Consider the following 20,117-nt stretch of genomic DNA (forward strand, 5'->3'; position numbering starts at 1 on the left):
AGTCCTTTACACTGTGAGACGCATCAGAAAACTATTTACTAACATTTAGGCACAAGGTAATGACAAGCAACAGATATCAACCTACACAGTGACACAGCCACATTCCCACTTCCAGTATGGATAGACGTTAAAAGACAAAATGGCGGCCAGAATATTCCCTTGTTCCTGAAACACATAAGGTCAATAAGCCTCTGAAAAGACGGTAGGAAGGGGGGGGAAGTCCCTCTGACACGACAAAGCATTGCCCGCATTTTCCTATAATGCCTACCATTTAATCTGATGAAAATAAAGGTGCTTCAGCATGTTTCTCCCTTCCCTCCTTCTCAAATAATAGAACAGGGTTCAACAGCAACCAGGACTCTCCAAACTCTACACTGCCCCAACGGAAAAAGAAAGCGAAGGAAAGTTAAAGTCATCAGAAACCTTTTTGCTTTGAGACGTGACTGAGACCAGACTGACAGCAGACTGTGGGAGACAGTCGAAACATGAGCCATCAGGTTTGTGCCAGGAACAATTTCATTTGGCTACGAATCAAATGGGGAAATGAAAAAAGTAACAAAAAAAATAATACTGATAAAGCACATGAAATCTGAATTATTCTCTTATCTCTCTGCTGCTGCCCTTGTTCCCGTTTATCAGGACCTCTGACACCGTTTGAGCCCCTGTTTGTGCTGATTACGGTCTTGGTTTGACTTATCACAAATTATAGCCGAAATAAAATACTTTTTTCTCCCATTAGCAGCGTCTGCAGGTATTTCTTTCAGTTTTTGTACAGTGAGTATGCCTGAGAGGCAAAGCCCGGGGCAGTAAAAGCCCTGGAAACATTTGTCATTTACACTTGTGTCCAGGTGCCTGTTCTCTCATAATCTGTGAATGGCTGCAGCTTTTTACTGATATAATTCCATGTTAGAATATTTGAAGATGTCCATTTGATGTTCATTATCACAGTGTAACTACGCTGTACGGTTCATTACTGCCTAGAAACAGGGCTTTAGATCTGAGTCTTACACATTTGTGCTCATCTCCCAAATGCCCCCCCCTTATTTTAATCTGTGCTCCCCATTCAAAAGTTTCTGAACCCGCCCCTTACAATTATCGATTATCTATATTTACCGGACTTGCACTAATGTACAGTGTATTATATATGTATAACCACCATTGCACGGTACAATGACTTCTCCCTCTGTAATGTCATTTGAGTCCAACAGCGGCAGATTCATTGTTCTCCTCCCGCTGGAACTTGCACGTACTTGTGGAGCACTGACACATATTCTGCTCCCCAGCGGAACGACCCGTGTCCCCGCTGCGCTGACGGCCTGTCTCCGCAGGGAAAGCTGGAGTCCGTCTCCCGTTCTGCGAAGACGGGGCGAGACAGATGCGATGGCGCAGGGCTCAGGGTGGAGGTCACGGAGCCGCGGCTGCCCGTGCTCGCTGCGCACATTCGGCTCCTAACACACCGGTTGTAACAGCACGGAGATGTGACCGGATGAAAGGAGGCTGAGCGGGTCGTGTGGATGCCGGCGGCTGTTTGTGCTGGGCCGGTCCGGCCCGGCAGCACTGACAGCCGGCCACGCTAACGCTAGCTCACCGCTACTTAGCATGTTAGCCAAAACAATCGGGAACTCAATGAATGTCAAATTCGACCCTGTCCCTTTTTCCTAAACCGTAGTCGTCAGGGAAGGCGCAGCGCGGTCGGAGACACCTGCTCCGAAAGCCGGAGACCTACGCTTCAATCTGGACACACACTCACCTTAGAAGCGGAGCTGATCGTGTTCCTGGCCCCTGAATTCCTCAGGCTGGCTGTCAAACGGCCGCAGATCAGGGACGTCGCCATGTCTCCCTCTATAGCGGAGTAATTACCGCGCATGCGTCATGAAGTGCAAAGTCGGGCTACCCCAGTGCTGCTTTCACACGCTGTCGGAAATTAGAGAACTATTTCAAAATAAGAGCTCCGAGAAGACCAGACAACATGTCTGGGAAGTATTCAGGCGAGTTAGATGCTGTGGTAGAAAGTAACTAAGTACATTTACTGAACTACTAATTCTTTTGCTGCTTGTACTTTACTTGAGAATTTTGATTTTCTGCTGCTTTATACTTGTACTCCACTACAGCTCTGAGGGAAGTATCGTACTAAGTTACTTCCCAGTTATTTTTAAAATTATTATTTAGTTTTAGGTCCCCTGGTGACCCTGTGGAGCGGCCCGACCCCCAGGTTGGGAACCAGTGGACTAAACTCTCTCCCTGTCTATGGAGCAGCTCCAACAGTAAAACGCTGCTGAAGCATCGACGCATTAATTAATTAACAACCTTATAATGTCATATGTGATAAATCATTAGTGACAGAAAACAAGCACTTTTGATACAACAGCTACATTTTGTTGATAATACTTCTGTATTTTACTCAAGTAGGATTTTGAATCCAGGACTTTTACTTGTAATACAGTATTTTTAAATTGTTGTATTGAAACTTTTACTTTTACTATGTTATGAGTACTTCCTCCACCAATGTGAAGTTTAACATGAAGACTAGACTCAGTTGTTACCAGATAGTTGTCGTAGATGAACACAACCATTATTGGCTAAAAGCCCAATTGGTTTGTCTTCATAACATCACCGCTGCATGATTTAAACACAAATACAAACACCGGAGCCATACTGCTGGAGGTAGGATATCTTTGCTCCTTCCTTTTAACCAGAATACATGATACGTATTTATGACAATCAGTGACACCGGGAGTTAGCAGAGGGATCCTGAAGGCAGCACGTAGGCCCTGACAGTGTAAATATAGCCTCGTTCTGGCCTTTAACCTACATTAGCACAATCAGCAGTGGTGGCGGAGGTACTCAGGCCCTCTGAGGAAGTTAAAGTACCGATACAACGCTGTAAGAAAATACTCCTGCACTGAAAGTCCTACTCAGGTAAAAGTGCAGTGCTATTATTAAGGGTATTATCAGAAAAAGGTACTTGAAGCATCAAAAGGAAAAGTACCTCTGTGACTGATATCAGATTCTCTCTGACATTACTACATAGTCTGGTTTGGTCTGAGGGGTCGGGCCCCTCAAGTTCTGAGTCACAATCAGTTTTCAGGTTGGTTTTTTTTTTTTTTTTTTCAAAATATTGAATAATTTCACCATTTTGGGCCTAAAAACAGTCACTGAAATGAAACCATGTGAAATGTTCGAGGCGAAATGTTTCCTTTGTGAAACTATTAACTCATAAACAGCTGGAACATGGCAAATGTTGAGGCCCCAAATGTTGTTATTTGTTATTTATTAGGGGCCACATGCAAAAAAAAAAAACAGGTTGGGAAACAGTGGTTTAATCTTTTAAAAAGATGCTTTGTATTTTATAGGTATATCATGTTTTTTTAAGTAAAATTTTAATCTGAAAAGTGCCTAGTCACTAAAGCTGTCAGGTAAATATAGTGCAGTAAAAACTCCAACATTTACCCCTTTAATGCCGTGGAGTTGGAGTTGAAAGCATCATAAAATGTTAATACTCAAGTAAAGTACCTCAAAGCTGTACTTAAGTACTTGAGTGAATGTAGTGCCAGTCATTACTGTATAATGCTGTGACTGAAGTGCTTTTCAAGGCTTCTGCACCTCGTGTCGGACTCTGAGGTATTTTAGTCCCTTTAACCTTTTTCATCTATCCACCAGGTCCAAGCGTCACTTTATGACTGTTTTTATTGTGTTGTTAACAACTGGAACATGGAGGACAAAACTCTTTACACGGGAGACAATATAAGATAATAAAATCATAAAAGAAAATATGTGCTATAATACAGTCAGCGTCAATGCTGTGACGCGTGTAATAATTACCACACTTCTACATAACTTTACCCTCACTCAAGGCTGGATCAACGACCAGGCGGAGCAGGCAACTGCCCGGGGGCCGAAAAAGGCCCCGGGTTCACTCCGCATCAGTTGGTCCCGTGTTTGTACCACTGCGGCAGCGCATCAGCGCTCCGTCCTCCATGTTGTAGCCCCGGTCTTGGCCAAAGACCCTGAATCTAAATCTAGTTCTAAACGGACCTGAACTGTTTTAGTTTATCAACTTAAACAAGAGGGGAAAACTGCAGGCTCTTATTCCATCAGAGGAGAACTGAACGGCAGCAACCAAGAATTATTTTTATCATAAAATCGATTGTTCTGTGAATAAAATGTCAGAAAATAGTGAAAATATTCAAGTTCACATACTCCAGGTGTTGAGTTTACGGTCAGAAAAAAAAACGAGAAACTAGCAAGTATTCAGTGATTTTTTTCCCTGTGAAATTGTTTAAATTTACTGCCGAGTCCTTTCTTTTCAATCGAATAATGGATTCATCAACTCATCCTTTCAGCTCTGGAGGACTAGTCGGTTTCTTGGTGTATGGGGAAATAATGAAACTGCCACGTCGAGCAGGAGCTCAATCCGGCCGTGCCCTTTGTTCTAATATCTGGAAATGATTTCCAGTGTTTCTGCAGCTTCATATTCTAGTTATGTGGTTTACATTTCAACAACTGTTACCTAGGCGGTAACAGTTGTGTTAACAGTTAATCCAAAGAGTGCCAGACCAGAGGCCCCTGGTAACCACACACACACACACACACACACACACACACACACACACACACACACACACACACACACACACACACACACACACACACACACACACACACACACACACACACAGTTTCTGTTCAAAAAAGTATTTATTTACAGGACTGAGTATGTACAAGCTTATTTACACGGATGTTAATTAACAGCATCTGTCCAAGTTGTTATTACACTACACTATGTTAATACAAGCTGCAGTCGACATAAATGAGACCTGACATCACTCTCTCTCTCACACACACACACACACACACACACACGATATTAGACTAATTCTATGCAGACGTCTACAACAGGACTTCATCTTGGTTAGTTTTTGCTTTTGTTTAGTTTGTTGTTATTTGTTGCAGACAAACATAAGCCACTCGGGTTTGTTGACATTTAATGTCTGTAACTGGTGCAACTGCAGGATCCTAAAGGAACAGTTCGACTTTTTGGGAAATACATTTACTCCCTATTTTCCTGCTTAGAAATAGACGTTCAGATCGATCCCACTCTCATGTCTGTATGGTAACTAGCAAGCTGCAGCCATCAGCCAGTTAGCTTAGCTTAGCATAAAGACTGGCTCTGTCTAAAGGTAAATAAAAACCCACCTTCCAGCTCTTCTGAAGCTCACTGATGAACATTATCAGTGAGTTATGTCTCGTCTGTTTAATCTGTACTAAAAACAAAATGTAAAAAATACAGGATGTGGATTTCCAGGGTTTATGTGCCATAATTAACATGTTAATCAGGGAACTTCAGGGATGCTGGTATGGTGGTTTTGCTACTTTAGGACAAAGCCAGACCTGCTGTTTGTGAAAACAAAGAGTTTATTAGTAGATTAAGAGAAAAATCAATGAGCAACCATTTTTTTTAAAAACTGTCATTTTTCAAGATTCAGTGATTCCAGCTTCTCAGGTGTCTTGGTTTTTCTTGTCTTAACATAAAAATAAACTAATATAAAATATCTTTGAGTATTGGGCATTTTTTACTGCTTTATGAACAAATAATTGATTAATCCAAAATAACTGACAGATCACTCCATAATAAGAATAATCATTAGTTGCAGCCCCAGCTGTTTCACACTGTTTTTAGTCTTTATGCTAAGCTAACTGGCTGCAGCTTCATGTTTACTGAACAGATATGAAAGTGGCACTAGTCTGAACATCTAACTCGTAGATGGAAAGTGAATAAGCATATTTCCCAAAATGTGGAACTATTCCTTTAAAAGCGAAGCCAGATGGAGAACCCTGACACACTCCCTGCTCCGTCCTCCATATACCATCAGTAGAAACTCTGAAAGTCTTCCTGCCGTGAGCCGTAAGGCTGCAGAGTCAGCAGACGGTAATGTCTTCAAACCCTCAGGCCCTTCAGGTCACCGAGACTCAGAATACAGGGTCCGTTTTCCACAAAGGAATGAAACGACAATCCTAAGTCAGATGGGACCCACAGGAAGTGACTCAAGAGTCCGATGCTGTTGTTCAAAGTCCTGACAAGTGTCATTAAAAGAGAATTTTGGCCTTTGCAGTGCGGAAGGAAGGCTCAACGCCGTTCTCACAAACAGGCTCCATCTACAACATTAAAATAAGAGATGGCGTCTTGTAATAAAGGACAGTGTGGAGCCACAGGCCTCGGCTGACGTAATGGTAGTAAAGGATGGTGCGGTGATAAACTGCAGCTGCTCCACTACTGAGAGCCAGAGGCAGCAGATACAATCCACAACTCCTCAGCTTCCGTAGAGGACGTGAACTGCTGCTCACATCGTTTTACCTGAAGACAATCGTGTGGAGCACGATTTGGTGCAAATGGGCTGTGTCATGAAATGTCTGCTTCCCCGTGTTTGAGTCTTAAATTAGCCTAAATGTAACCGACCCTAGGTGGGGGTATTTGATCGGATGTTGCTAAGTGGTGATGTCCCACACACACACACACACACACACACAGTCCCTGTCTTTCAGTCGGAATCACTGCTGCTGCTGGAGGAATCGGTCGACATGGCCTCCACGTCATCCTCGTTCTCCTTGTTGTGACCCGGAGGCTCCAGGCCGAAGTCGTTGCCGTGGTGAGGGGGCAGCATGCCCACTGAGACGTCCGAGGACTGCCAGGGGTAGTGAGGCGTCAGGACGTCTGGGGAGACAGAGGAGCGCTGGTGGTTACTCTGTGAAATGCAACTTTTTCATACAGCCGTCCTCTCCCCGGGCGTTGATGGCGGAGAGGACGTCACGGTGCTCAGGTCCCATCCTGCTGGCGGCACCTGGACGTTGCTCGGCGTCCTCCCAGCTCATAATCTATAAAGTTGTGATCTGATTGTCCGTAGTGTAAATCTACTGTCGCTCTACTTTACACACCACATCTATTGCATGTCTCCTCCTGGAGGATGTGGACCTACCTGGTAACCTTCCAGCAGCCAGAGCGTCACCTGGCAGATGTCCGTTCACACCGTTGGTGGCCAGGTTGGCCATGTGACCCAGCATCCCGCTGCGCATTTCCAGGTCAGTAGGGTAGGGTCGGCGCGGATCACCTGAGACAAACGCTTGCGTTAAGAGTGGGTGAGGTAAAACGTGATTTCTGCTGACAGCCGGCGGCGACTGTGCGGGTCCTACCTGGTACCCAGTTGAGAGGAGCGCACACAGCGTTGCTGGCACTGATTCTGTGAGCATATTTGATGATTTCTTCTGACGAGATGCTTCCTGCAGAGAACAAGTGAATTACTTGACTTAGTGGACAAATCATCAGACACCAGACCGGAGTCAACAACCTCAGTGTTCAGCAGACAGTGTGAGACAGGCGCGTTAGCTCACCTTTCCTGGCTTTGTCGATGGATTTGAGTTTCTCTTTGGCCTGGTAAACGGCCGTGGCCTTAAAAAGAGACAGAAGAGGAGCCGGCTTATGTCAACAGAACCTGCGATGATCAGCGTGAAATGTACTGACGTTTCCCCGGTTCACAGCTAACTGAGCGTCCGAAGTAGGATAACGTCTCTACAATTACGATCATCTGCTCAACAACGTCAGACCAACGCTGGACCAGAGTAGGGCCGGGCGATGCGGCCTGATATCATCACAATAATGTTTTTTCATATTGATTGAGAATTGCCTGTATAAACATTTAATGCCATTAGTGAGGAAGGAATCACATTCAACATGTTTGTTAGACCTCAATGATACACACAAGATGTTACGGGGATTTAACACTGGATGTAAACATTGTTTGCAGGAAAACTCCACAAAGTCCCTTTTTAATCTGAATCTCGCGGGTTCCTTCAGTTTGGGATCGACTCCTACATCAATCAGAAGGTTTGTCCTGGTTCTGAACAGTCACTTGTGTTGGAATCAATAATGCGATTCTCTCCGTAACCAACACGGTTTAACATTAATGCTCATCGGGCTCATGTAAGGCTCTGCTGTGCCGCCAGACCACAGGTCATTAGTGGTGGCGAAGTGTGTAAAGCCGCTCTTCCACTTTTTCTCTTCATTCTTCATAAAGCTGAGGCAGCGCTGTTTTTGAACAAGGTTCCCTCCTGGGACTTCACACCCAGAGTCAACCCCTTAATCAGGATTGAAACCTGGTTTTTCACCGTACTGACTGGTGTCGCGCCTTTTACTCTAAAATACGAAGCTTCTTTTTGAGCTTTTATCATACGAGGTAATGAGTGGAGAGGCAGACGGGAGCAGCTGCTGCTGGGGTTCGAACTGACGTTACCGCATGAGGTTTGTTTGCGAGCTCGGCTGCTAGCAGTGCTGGCAGCAGACTTTGTCTTTCCGTGTACTGGGTGGGACGGTAACGGTGAACAGATCTCTCTCTGCTGTTTATCCAGCTTAAAAGATCCAAACCGTTTTCAAATCACTGATGTTGTGGCCTTTTTATTGCCACAATTCCATCATCTTATGTGTCCGTCTGACTCTCTTCACGGTCGCTAGTCTTTAGGTCAGATTAATTCGGTTTTCTTTCCTGGTTTTGACCCTACACACGTCAGCGTGAACCAGTTGCTGTAGTCTGATAGGGGGATTGTACAGGGGGTTGACCTAGAGACAAACAGAGGCATTTATCATTAATGTACTCAGTTTATCATGGCTACTGTTAATATTTTTTCCGTAATAAGTATGGAGCTAGTTTAATCACCCAGCCTCAGAGCAGACTGCATCTGGTCCACTCTTGCTGTTCAACAGAGCCCAGCTGGCTGAGTTTGTCGTTTAGTAAAATGTACAGTGAGACACACGGACCAGGAGACCGTGGGCCCTCGGGCCCAGACCAGCAACACCCACCAGGATGTGTTCAGCCTCCTTCAGCTGCTTCTGGAGCTGCTGGATGTCGCTGTCTCTCTTCTCCACCTCCTTCTCCAGCAGCTGCATCTCCTGATGCACCTTCCCCTGCTGCCGAGCCACCTCCATCAGCTCCTGGAACTCCCTGTCCCTCTGCACCAGCAGCTCCAGGATCTGAGGACAAAGACCACAAACAGCAGCACCCCGCCCCCCCTCGGTTACTAACCCTAGTGTGTTTCATTAGCCCAGGCTCACTGTGGCTTTGTTCCAATGCTTCCCCCCGCGTCCTTGTTGCGTTACCTGAACGTCCTCTCCTGGCTGGGGCAGTTTCTGGCTCCTGGACAGAGCTAACATCTCTATCAGCTCCCTGAAACAAGAAAAAAGAAAAAAGAAAGCTGGCGTTAGAGACGGAAAAGGAAGCAGCTCCCGCAGCCGGTCCCAGGCTCCGACCAGCCGAGGAAAACCCCCTCACAGGTCAAACAGCAGCAGCGTGAAAAGCGCCCGGACACCTCGCCAGGAAACAGCCACAAAAGGCTTCACCTTACCGGGATAAAACCTCCAGGTCGTCCAGCACAGACAGCAGCCGCTCCTTCGTTGACTTCTCCGCCACCGTCGCCATGGTTGTCGCCATGGTTGACTCCCGTCGCTTCTGCGCAAGACAGGACGTGACGGCCGGTTCGTCACCACGGGAAAAGGCGCACAGCGCCCCCTATTGTATCGGAGTGCGTAGGTTCGCTGTTTAAAGAAACAAAAACGAAGTCGAGCTACGTTCTGATCCTGAATCCTCAACAGACCACACCACCCACCTCCCAGTCCGAATCCCATTTACCACACTGCATAGCAACGTCCCCAGTTACACCACTGCCAAAGACCCGAAGGACTTCTTTCCCAATGGACAGTACTAACCTTGGACCTGCAAGCTCCGGTCCCCTGAAAACCTGGGCCCTGTACCTATGCAGCCTCAGTGGGGCCCCTGGCCTTGTCCCCCTTTTACAAAGAAGCGAGTCAGCAAGTAAACACGTGCATCGTAAGAAAGTCTGCACAGTCTGAACTTTCCAATTCAGGGTTTTGGAGGGTCCTCCCCACGCTGGCGCCCTGGGTCCTCATTTTCCCCGTGGGCCCGACTATCCGCCCCCTGTGAACTGCCCGATATCAACAGAGTTCTGTATATGTAGTGGTGTCTGAGTCCCATTCCAAACTCTCCCTCCATACCCATCCTTTAACCATCTGTATTCCTGCCACGAGACCAGTTCGGGTCGGTCGTGGCTGCAGGTGCATCTGAACGAAGCCGCCGCTGCTATTGGCTCAACCTGTTCCATCCATTGGGGACCAGAAATAACTGCCACCCCCTCTGGAGAAAACGCCTGTGAAGCTTCACACGTCCACTATCAGGACTCTCAGAGCACCTGTTTATGTCGTCATACACCTGTAAAACTGTCTTTCCTTAACGGTGCAATGGACGCGGTCGGTTCCTGCTTTAGCGGGAACACCTGTACACCTGCCTGTGCCTGCCATTACCCGATCAGCCAATCGCGTGGCAGCGGTGCAGCGGGTGAGAGGTCAGGAGCTTCAGCACGTTAAAGCACCAGAATGACCCCAGGTGGAGGAGCTACAGTAGCAGAGGACCACGTCTGCTTCAGGTCCTGTCAGCCAGGAACAGAGAGGCTCACCAGAACTGGACCGTTGACTGGTGTCCAGCCAGATCCTCTTCTTCCTCAGAGCACCAGGTTGCCAGTGAAAGGCAGATTTCAGTTTTTTTTTTTTTACTCTTTCATTGTGGGTTACCGAGGGGGGGTTCGTGGGCAATCCCACCCTCTTAAAATCAAATCTTAGTGTGAGCAGAGACCTGAACCCTCTCTGGTCCCGGGTCCCGAGTCCCGAGTCCGGACCCTGCGAAATGACCCGGAGGAGCTTCTCCCGAGCGAGCGCTCCTACCGGCGACAGCTCACGTCTGCACAGATGTTCTTCCTCTCCGCGCTCGGTGGGATCCATCCACAGACCGGATCACCTTGTCTTCGGGACGCCTCCGCTGTGATCGGGGTAAGTGGTCGGTAGCCGGCGATGAAACCCGCTTCGGGGGATCAGAGAAGAAGCAGTCAGCGTGTTTTCGGGTCTGGTGCAACCGGACGGTAGCGTGTTTAGTCGGGAGCAACGATCCCGGGGCTAAGTTAGCCAGCAGTTAGCCCTGGGAAAGTTAGGGCTAAAATGAGTGGTTTTGTGAACGGGGTCTGGTCCCCTCGGTGCAGGCAGACAGCGGTGTCCGGCGATAGGTGCGTGCTCCGGGTGCACGGCCGTAGGAGACCTCAAGGGTGCCGTGCGGTAGATGTCTTTACCGGGGGGGCACAGGTTCACGGTGAGGAAACGTAGAATTCACCACACACAGATGAGATCTGCAGGGGAGTCGGTTCACGGCTCCGCACAACGAAGCTGCATAGACCTGATCCAGCTGGAGACCGGACCTGAGTCCACCTGCCTCTGCTGGTCTGCATGTTCCTGTTGAAACCAAAGCTGACCTTCAGAGAGAGACCGGATCTGCTGCATTAATGAATTCTTCACTGCGTTTGGTAGCAATGTTGAACAGGAGGGAGTCGGTGAAAACGCAGCACCGTTGAGTCCTGTAAGGTTCAGACTCTCAAGACCCAGATACAGTTCTGTTCTCACTGTTTCACCCTGGGGTCTCTGCCAAAGCTCCTCCTGTCCGTCTCCCGTCTTGTGGGACAAAGTTCAGTGATGCCAAAGTCACTTTAGATGAGGAGGTGCGTTGGAGTCGAGGGTTCTCGCCGCGCTGCAGACCACTTATTTTATTTTGACAAACAGCGTTCATTATGCAGACAGGTGTTTCTATTATTTAGCCTCCCCTTACTGAGCTACCTGGGGTGGACAAAATAATAGAAACACCTGTCCCTATGACACTGTACAGTTCCACAGCAGCAGGTCTCTGAAACCGTTTCAACACCAACTGGACGTTAGAACCTTTGTACCGCTGGTACACTGGCTCCGTTTTTAACCAGGTGTTCGGGTTAAAGAGCCACCTGAGGGAGTGTTACCAAGCGTGGGGCCCGTTCTCCCTTCCTTCAGTAAGGTCGCACACTAAGATAGGTGGTTCGATTTTGGTGTCCCAGAATCAGACTCTGTGACGCTACGATATCAGCTGCTTAGAAGTCCAAAAGGTCGGACAGGTTCCGACAGGTGAGCTCCGAAAGACGGTCCCGTACACCTGCTCACGCGGTGTGAGCCTCTGGTCATCCATCAGTACCTGTGACCTTATCTAAAAAATGTGGGGGCGTCATGCTCGGTAACAGCTGTCAAACCAAAGTGGATGATAAAACCTTCAATACACGCGACAGCCAGATGGGTCGCAGGAGACGGCGTCCGGAGCCTGGAGCCTGGAGCCTGGAGCCCGGAGCCCGGAGCCCGGAGCCCGGAGCCCGGAGCCTGGAGCCAGGCGCCAGGCGCCAGGCGCCAGGCTCCAGGCGCCAGGCGCCTCACGGGCAATACCACCTCACCTACATGTTATTCTTGGTGGCTATTTAAACAAACACTGGTTCCCACAGGGTTTGGGCCCACATCTCCATTAGAGCCCTCTTCCTGTAGAAGACGAACTAAAACACAAAACAAAGAAGTTGCAGCAGTTTGCATTGAAAGCCTTCACATCAGGCCACTGCGGTGATAATGTTGACAAGGGCAACAAGCCCTGACTCCTGCCTTGACGGTGCGGGTAAGAAAACGAACTCTTTCCCCCCGACAACGCGGCGTGCGACTCTCTAACCTTTATGTGTGTTTCCTCCTCCAGATGCCCACTCAGAAAGAATGCCACGTTTGTAAGAAAAAAATTGGGGTAGCCAGCAAGACGTGCGGGCACTGCGGTGCCAAGCAGCCGTACAAGCAAAAGCTGGAGAAGATAAAGAAAAAACTCGCCCACGGCTGGAAGGAGAGGCAGAAAAAAAACAGCAGCGTCAACAAAGTATACGATGCCACAAATCTGCTGGTAGGTCCTTGGTTTTTTCAAATGGTAAAGTATCCACATCCCTACTGCTGACCTCGGCATCCATCCTGGGCTCATTGTCAGTTACACTCGTGTGTGTGTGTGTGTGTGTGTGTGTGTGTGTGTGTGTGTGTGTGTGTGTGAAGAACCGATCGGTGCCTGTTTACTGGTACTTGAGCCACGTGTCATTAACCACCACACTTACATTCAGTGAAGGCCGAGGGTCCAACTTGCGGGCACCGCAGGTTTTAGTTTGACCAAGGCGGGAGGCTACGTATTAGTATGACGTGGGGCGAGTGGCGGCTGAAGAACAACCGCACACACCTGACAACGTCAGATGAGTCTTCATCACACCCTTTTCAGACTAATGGAAAAATCCGGTTAAAGTCCAACGTTTACGACGACTATGCAAACAAAACACGAGAAAGTAGATTAGATGGGAATTGGAACAGAATAAAAGGATCTGCAGTATCCACAATAACTGGACACCATTAACATAGGTCAGCTCTCTTACTACTGTGTGTATAAAAATGATAATAATACAATGTATGCTACCTTGTATGTAGTTTATATGGGCAAAGGTATGTTAGATGTGAATATTTACAAGAGAGCAGTATGTAGCTGCAGATGGGGTAAGAATATTAACGACGCAGTTCACGTAGGATGAGACTGAACTGACATTAGAATAATAAACTGAAAACTGAGTTTATGTGGGAAATGGGCCTGATGCCGTGAGTGACAGAGGGATGGTGAACGAGCCTCAACTGATTAATGGGCCGGACATAAATACACCGACCTATACACTGTGTATGAATTCATATTGTTTTAGTTTTAGCCGTCCACGGTGTTGCCTGGAATTGTCTTTTTTTTTTTTTTTTAATGCCACCTCCTGCCAACGGAAAGTGTGTCTTATTTAAAATGGCTACGTCTCCCCTGTAAGAGCAGCGGGACACAAATCTGTAGCGGGTTGTACCTGTACCTTCCGACCTGGTGTTTGTCCCGAACTGGAACTAAAAGAGGTTCAGACTCTACCGTTGCATGAGTAAAAGTAGTTCAACTGTTGTGGTTTTTAGTCAAGGATGGTGCTTCCAGTATGTGTCTGACAATGAGCATCTTCTTATTTTGAAAGTGCGGTGAGTCTGATGGGCAGATGTTTGTGTCAGAAACATTATTGTGAGATCGTCCCATGTTCAGGTGTCTGACGTCTTGCAGTGCTCCAGCGCTGCAGATACACAGAAGCCCGCTGCTTGTCTCTTGTCTCTCACTGAATTCGAATGGTTTTCAGGTCTGGTTCAGTGCAGAGGTTTTGGGTTTAGTTTTTGACATCGCTACTAAGACTCTGTTTAGAATTACTCGACCGTGTCTCTGAAAGTACAGCTTATCTGTCTAGGTATCACAGCAAGACCTGGGGTGAAGCCTTTTATCGACCGACACAGTTTCCCGAGATTTTTTCAGCGCTCTGACCTTGGAGTTATCTGTCTCATTTTCATCATGATCTTGTGTCAATTTTGTTCCAGCTGCACAAGTGGGAACTTCTGGAGCGACATCCGATGCTCCTTCTCGCCAGGAGAACCACGAACGGGTTTTTAGCTGAGTGCTTCTGTCCGTGGCAAATGAATGCACAAGATACCAAAGATGCCCTAGTCACGATAAAGAGGATTTATGAAAGTCTTCTCAACGGTAACGTACACACACTTTCCTCCCGCAGTTCCTTTACTGATGATCCTGCATCGACTTGAGGAGCATTTAGAAAGACAAACGGACGATGGGTTTTACCAAGAGCGCAACATTTCAGACACAGGGAGCTTTACCGTCGTCTCACCGCAGTTACAGTGATTCATATCATGACAGCTTTAAACTTTGATTTCAAATTTAATTCAGCAAATACAAATAACATCAGTAACGAGAAGAACAATTCAGTCAACCTTTGCGAAGGCCCCAAAGAGGAAAAGGGTTTAAGGGATAAGAAGAAGTAAGAATAAAGAATAAAAATAAATAAGATGGTTTGCAGGGTTGAGGTGGAGCAGGCAGATGAAGCCGTGGATCGTGCAAAACACATGCACATGATTATTAAACGGAATATAAAGTTTGTTGCAACAGTGTGTGAATATAAATACACATTCCGGCCAGTGTACTGTGTTTATAGCTCCTTACACAGAGCCTGGTGCTTTCTGCACAGGAAGACTTTTAGCCGACATTTAGTGACATGGCTCAGGATGAAAATGGAGACCTCGGCTTTGCTTAAGGTTGAAGGCCGCTACGGTGACCCGAGTTCTGAGTCTCGATTTGTTGGAGCCGAGCAGACGTCCTCGCTTTCTAATCCCGTGTCATCCACCGAATCGAAAGTGTCTGTCCCGGGGATTTCTGCCTCCGCCCCCACAACGAAGTACACGAATGGAATTTAGTTTGAAAATTCAACAGCAACACCTCCCTCACGTAGCGGCGTCACCATGGCTCTGAATAATCCTCAGGCCTCAACCTAAAGAGGCCACGAGACCTTTCCCTGGATAGAAAACCGCGTCACTGAGAACGTTTTAAAGTATTAACGCGTACGGACCAGACCGGCCAAGCGACCGCCATGGTCCACGAGGCCGCTTGTGCTCTAATGAAAGGATGAAATGTTTGTGTGTCTGTGGTGCGTGTTGTGTATATTTGAATGGAAGGTTCCACACCTGTTCTACGGGCATGTACCACCTAGAATTAACATTCATGCTCCATTTACAAACAGGGACACGATCCCTTGAGAGACAGTTTCACCTCTGGTAGGAAGCCGTTCTGTTTTGCCGTTTCTGCGATTGTTCCGCTTCCTTGAGGAATCTGTTCAGCTCCGTGTCATACTAGAACATAATGAGTGTGCCGGAGTAGACTCGGCCGTCTCACACCATTGGGTTCTTTCTTTGTTCCGTCACACTCTCTTCTCCCCCAAAGTGACGGTGCCAGCTGAGCCGGCAGCCGAGATGGGGGGGCCTCCGGCAGCGGACGGCGAGGAGCCTCCGGCCACTCAGACAGAGACTCCGCCACCGGACCAGCATGTCCTCCCGGCCAACACCGATTCCACCGCCGCACCTCTGCTCAGACCAGAGTTGGACACCGAATTCACCTTTGTGCTCAGTCCCGGGTCCTCGTCCCTGGCCTCTCCTGTGCCCTCCTCCTCCCAGATCCCTCCTGATTCCTCCCCCTCCTCCCTGACCCGTCCTGTGTCCTCAGCCTCCCCAACCCCTCCAGTGTCCTCCTCCCTGGCTTCGCCCGTGTCATCAGCCCTTTCTGTTTCTTCCAAGCTGTCCTCTCCCGTGTCCACTCGGCTGGACACCCCTGACTCACTATCGTCCTCGTGGAAAAGAGCGCAAGCGAGAAGGAAACTAGACCCCAGCGGTACGTGTGGGTTTATCAGCGTGTAAGTCAAAACTGTGTTGGACATTTTGCAAAGTGAAGCAGTTTCGTCCCACTCTTCTCCCAGCTGAATGAACAGGGCCTGTCTCTGTAGCTGAAGATGATATGACTTAGACCAATCAGATACGATCGTAGTGTGAAATCCCCTCTTTTCTGTCACTTGTTATTTAAAACACACTGGAATAGGAAAAATGAGGAGATGTGTGGATTTCATATATTAGAGTAGCTTTAGTCAGGAACCACTGCTCCTTCGACCTGGGCATGGAAGCATGGTGTTAAGACGGACTTGGAGAAGATGTGAACCGATCCTTTAACAGAAAGGACGAGAACGCACCCCTGCGGTGTGTCACGGGGATTCCTCGGTCTCAGAAATGTTGTCCCGTCATGTCACGCTACTCTAACATCAGTGGACAGGCTCCTGTTCAGCGCACGTTTGAGTTCCTGTGTTGTTTCTTTAGCTAAGACCTTCATGGCCTTGTCTAGAAAATGTCCGTTGAACCTACAAATGATTAACGTCTCTCAATTCATTTCAGAGTGCCCCATTCACCAAGGCTCCAGCAGCTTCCCCTACAAACAGATACTGGGGGAAAGAATCAGGGAGGTTTGTAATCCAGAAACGCTTTTCCAATTACTAGAAGAGTCATAAAGCGATGATACGACCACCCCTGTGGAATCACACAGTATAATGGCCCAAGAGAAATCATTCTAAGTCATGATTCTTTGTGTCAGCAGAGGGTTTTAGCTGGTCCATAGCCAAAGACTGCAGGTACCGCCGGAGAAAAGTCCCTGTGCCAATTGTTGAGTGATGGTGTGATTTCAAAATGTCAGTTCGGCTTGAGAACGATTCCTGTAAAGCTGGGTGTCGGTTTTCAACCACTCATTTTACGAAGCAAAGTCTCGCTTCATAAATTCATAAGTTTTGAGTGTGAAACGTTATTGGTGACCATGGTAGTATAGCAGTTTGCCAGAATTAAAAAGTCAAGACCCACAGTTTCTACATCAGTATTTGTACATTAGTATTAATATATGTAAATAAACTGCCCCCTGATTTTTGAAAGCTTTATATGTGATGGAGTCAGTCCTCCTTTACAGTTCAGAAGCATGTACAGTATGTCAGTCTGCCTTCTATGCTTATTTGTTGAGAGAAAATGTGGTGACATTTTTTTTTTTCCCCTTTCTGTCTTCACCAAGGGCCGTGCCGAGGTGCTGCTGCAGTGGTATCCCTGCTCTGGATGGTGTGTATGATACCTGACCTTTACTTTACTGTAGGTGGCCGAGCCGCGGGCTGCAGAGCTCGCAAGACAAAGACAAGCTCTTCGGCTTCAACCGCAGCTCGATCAGTGACGAGACGCGCGGCAGTTTGGCCAGTGCAGAAATTCTGTCGCTGCGGTTTAAATGCTAGTTTTCACTTCAGATTTTGATCAAATCCCAGCGGATTAAACTGTGACCGGATGGGGAAAGTTCCCTAAAGGTCCGGACTAGAAATGGGTTGGTGTGGAATCCGACGCACGACCAGAGCAATGAAAGATGTGCTCCAGTCTGACACGTTGTGAGTGCAAGGCGTAGAATTTAAAGCGATCTCCTCAACAGTTATTATGAAAAAGATTTCTCCTGCAAGGACCAGCAGCTGTACAAGCTTCATGCCTCACAACAGTATATTTACAAATGTGCTTGGGATTAAAACCTCTACCTAATATGACCTGCCTGGCTTCACGTACAGTATATATTGTGCTTTATGTGCATGTATTGTGGCAAATAAATCGCACTTTTAGAGGCTGACTTCGCTCCCGCACGTAAGAGTTCTATCTTAAAAAGCAGGCTGCTAAGTTCATATTTTAATGGAAGGTAAACACGAAATACATCATGTTTTTACTCGGGATGGCCACTAGGCCCAGGTGTTCGGAGGATTCCTCGTCAAAGGCCTGAGTGCATGCACACCTGACGGTGTCCCAGTGTGTGTCATATAAGATAGGACGGTGCAGTGTCAGCATAGTACTGTTGAGAACGGTGTGACGGTAAATAATTGTTGTCGTCTCCCTTTGTGTGTTGCAGTGGGGCAAAGTGGAAAAACACCTGGGAGCCAAAAGAAAATATTCTCAGTTAATATCATCCCCAACGTATTTGTGTCATTTTGTTGTCGTCGTGTTGACGTGTCCTCTCACATTTCCGGAGACTGGCTTGAGATTGTGCCTTTCAGAGTCAGGATTTTGTTTCTCTCCTCACATCAGATTTATGCCTTTTAATGCAATATTTTAAAGAATGTCAATCAGTTCTTTTAGTCTTTTATGTAACTGCTTTATAAGCACATAGCTTCATTTTTCAGCATTTCAGGAAACTGGATGGATAAAATAAAACTTTTTGAAATAGCGTTTATCGTCACTGGCTGTGTACCGTCACGTGTACTTGATTGTTCTGATTGTTAACAGTAACCTTGTGATGAGAGCCCAGAATAACTGTCCTTTCACTAAAAAAAAAATAAAATAGAATTTCTGTCATTCTTGTACCACAGGACATTTTACTGAGTGTTTCTGTACATCTGTCTACTTCATCTTGAGACCAGAGGGCAAATGAATTGTCACCTCGATGGAAAAAAAACTGCACTTTTAGTCTTTTGTTTTGTTTTCTCTTATTTCTTACTCATCAGTTTCAGAAACACTCAAACCGGCTCGTCTGGCTCCAACAATCACTCACAGTCAAAGTCACTGAGGTCACGTTTTGTCCCCCTTCTGATGTTTGATGTGAGCATGGACTGAAGCTCCTGACCTGGATCTGCAGGGTTTTATGCACTGCTGCCACACGATTGGCTGATTGGGTGACTGCATGAATAAGCAGGGGTACAGGTGTTCCTAATAAAGTGCTCGGAGAGTGTACTCTTTCTGAGTGACTAGGATGCCATTTTCAGATCTTATTTTAAATAAAGAGTCAAGTCAAAGAACATGGAAATAAGAGAGAAGAAAACAGTGACAAGGCAAAGATTTAGAAAGATGAGGAAATGCCAGTAACAGAGAGAGTGAAAAGGAAACTGGCTCATAAAAGAAGGATAAAAGCAGTTTGCTTTACAAAGATGTGAAAAATAAAAACATGAGCTAGGATTCAGTTTCCATGTCACGTACTTGTTGCCACTGCAATCAATATTTAACTAAAAAGAGCCAGAACGATTAGCACAAAGGAAAAAAGGGAAAAAGCTGTGTGTGTCTGCGTGTATACAAAAGTACACAAATACTACACTTACACTGCGAATGTGATGGACTTGTACATCATTAACTTTATGGCATTTTACATCAAATGTCAATAAAGAAAAAATAAACTAAAAATAAGGAAAAACAGAAAGGGTAAATAATAATATAAAATTAACGGATACATTTAAAAAATCATACATAAGCACTTTACATAAATTTCTTTAAATAACTCCTGATTCACACATTTCATATTATTGATAAGTTCGACAGATTCAATGTGATTTCCCACAAGAGATTTCAAAAAAAGTGGATTTATGGTTGTAATATTAGTGACTTACCGTAACAGTCGGATGCATTTTCTGGTTCTTGTTTCCGTAACATAAAATAATCTCGACTTTACTGTGTGATGATTTTGTCATCAGCCAGCGAGGGAGAAACCGTCTGGGAAATTCCTTAAAACTAAAAGCTTCAGTTTTATTTTAAGAGCAGTGAAACAACCAAAAGGTGAGATATGACTTTGCTGATCCCTGACGGGGGAAATCCACACGTTACACGAGGCTGAGAGCTCAGAGAAGCACAATAATAATAATACCAACAATAGGGTTGAGCTGTAGTACTGGTCTATGGCGACACAAGAAATATAATGTAATGTAAAAAAGAAAAAAGTGTTCTACATATGTGACTGTCTTTTAATTGCTCCTTCCATAGTAACAAAGAC

The 20,117-nt window shown here is 46.5% G+C and overlaps 3 protein-coding genes across 7 annotated transcripts in view; 1 reads left to right on the forward strand and 2 right to left on the reverse strand.

The window, feature by feature from the left end:
- Positions 1-1,880, reverse strand: part of sucla2 (succinate-CoA ligase ADP-forming subunit beta) — a 28,219-nt gene extending 26,339 nt beyond the window's left edge. The window contains exon 1 of the mRNA XM_040149109.1: positions 1,751-1,880. Within this exon, the coding sequence (XP_040005043.1) occupies positions 1,751-1,867 (117 nt within the window). The 5' untranslated portion in view covers positions 1,868-1,880. The remainder of the gene's footprint in view (positions 1-1,750) is intronic.
- Positions 1,881-5,463: 3,583 nt separating this feature from the next.
- med4 (mediator complex subunit 4) lies at positions 5,464-10,613 on the reverse strand. The gene is made up of 8 exons (XM_040149114.1): positions 10,516-10,613; positions 9,391-9,580; positions 9,146-9,212; positions 8,849-9,019; positions 7,387-7,444; positions 7,189-7,275; positions 6,975-7,106; positions 5,464-6,712 (listed from the first exon to the last, which is right to left on the reverse strand). The coding sequence occupies exons 2-8, from the start codon at positions 9,474-9,476 to the stop codon at positions 6,540-6,542; spliced, it is 774 nt and encodes a 257-aa protein (XP_040005048.1). The 5' UTR covers positions 9,477-9,580; positions 10,516-10,613; the 3' UTR covers positions 5,464-6,539.
- An 87-nt stretch (positions 10,614-10,700) lies between these two features.
- Positions 10,701-18,774, forward strand: LOC120801837 (flocculation protein FLO11-like). 5 transcript variants are annotated; one of them, XM_040149112.1, is made up of 7 exons: positions 10,701-10,885; positions 12,639-12,833; positions 14,348-14,510; positions 15,759-16,202; positions 16,754-16,821; positions 17,412-17,455; positions 18,273-18,437. In XM_040149112.1, exons 1-7 carry the CDS (start codon positions 10,805-10,807, stop codon positions 18,322-18,324), a joined length of 1,047 nt encoding a protein of 348 aa, XP_040005046.1. In that variant the 5' UTR covers positions 10,701-10,804; the 3' UTR covers positions 18,325-18,437. The 5 variants fall into 5 exon arrangements, 4 of the variants coding, with proteins under 4 accessions (XP_040005046.1, XP_040005045.1, XP_040005047.1 ...); XM_040149110.1 differs by lacking the exon at positions 10,701-10,885 and adding an exon at positions 12,364-12,557 and having other exon boundaries at positions 15,759-16,224; positions 18,273-18,774; XR_005709140.1 differs by lacking the exons at positions 17,412-17,455; positions 18,273-18,437 and adding an exon at positions 16,967-17,405 and having other exon boundaries at positions 16,754-16,936.
- The last annotated feature ends 1,343 nt before the right edge of the window (positions 18,775-20,117 follow it).

This window comes from Xiphias gladius, chromosome 16 (assembly GCF_016859285.1).
Source record: "Xiphias gladius isolate SHS-SW01 ecotype Sanya breed wild chromosome 16, ASM1685928v1, whole genome shotgun sequence".
NCBI lineage: Eukaryota > Metazoa > Chordata > Actinopteri > Istiophoriformes > Xiphiidae > Xiphias > Xiphias gladius.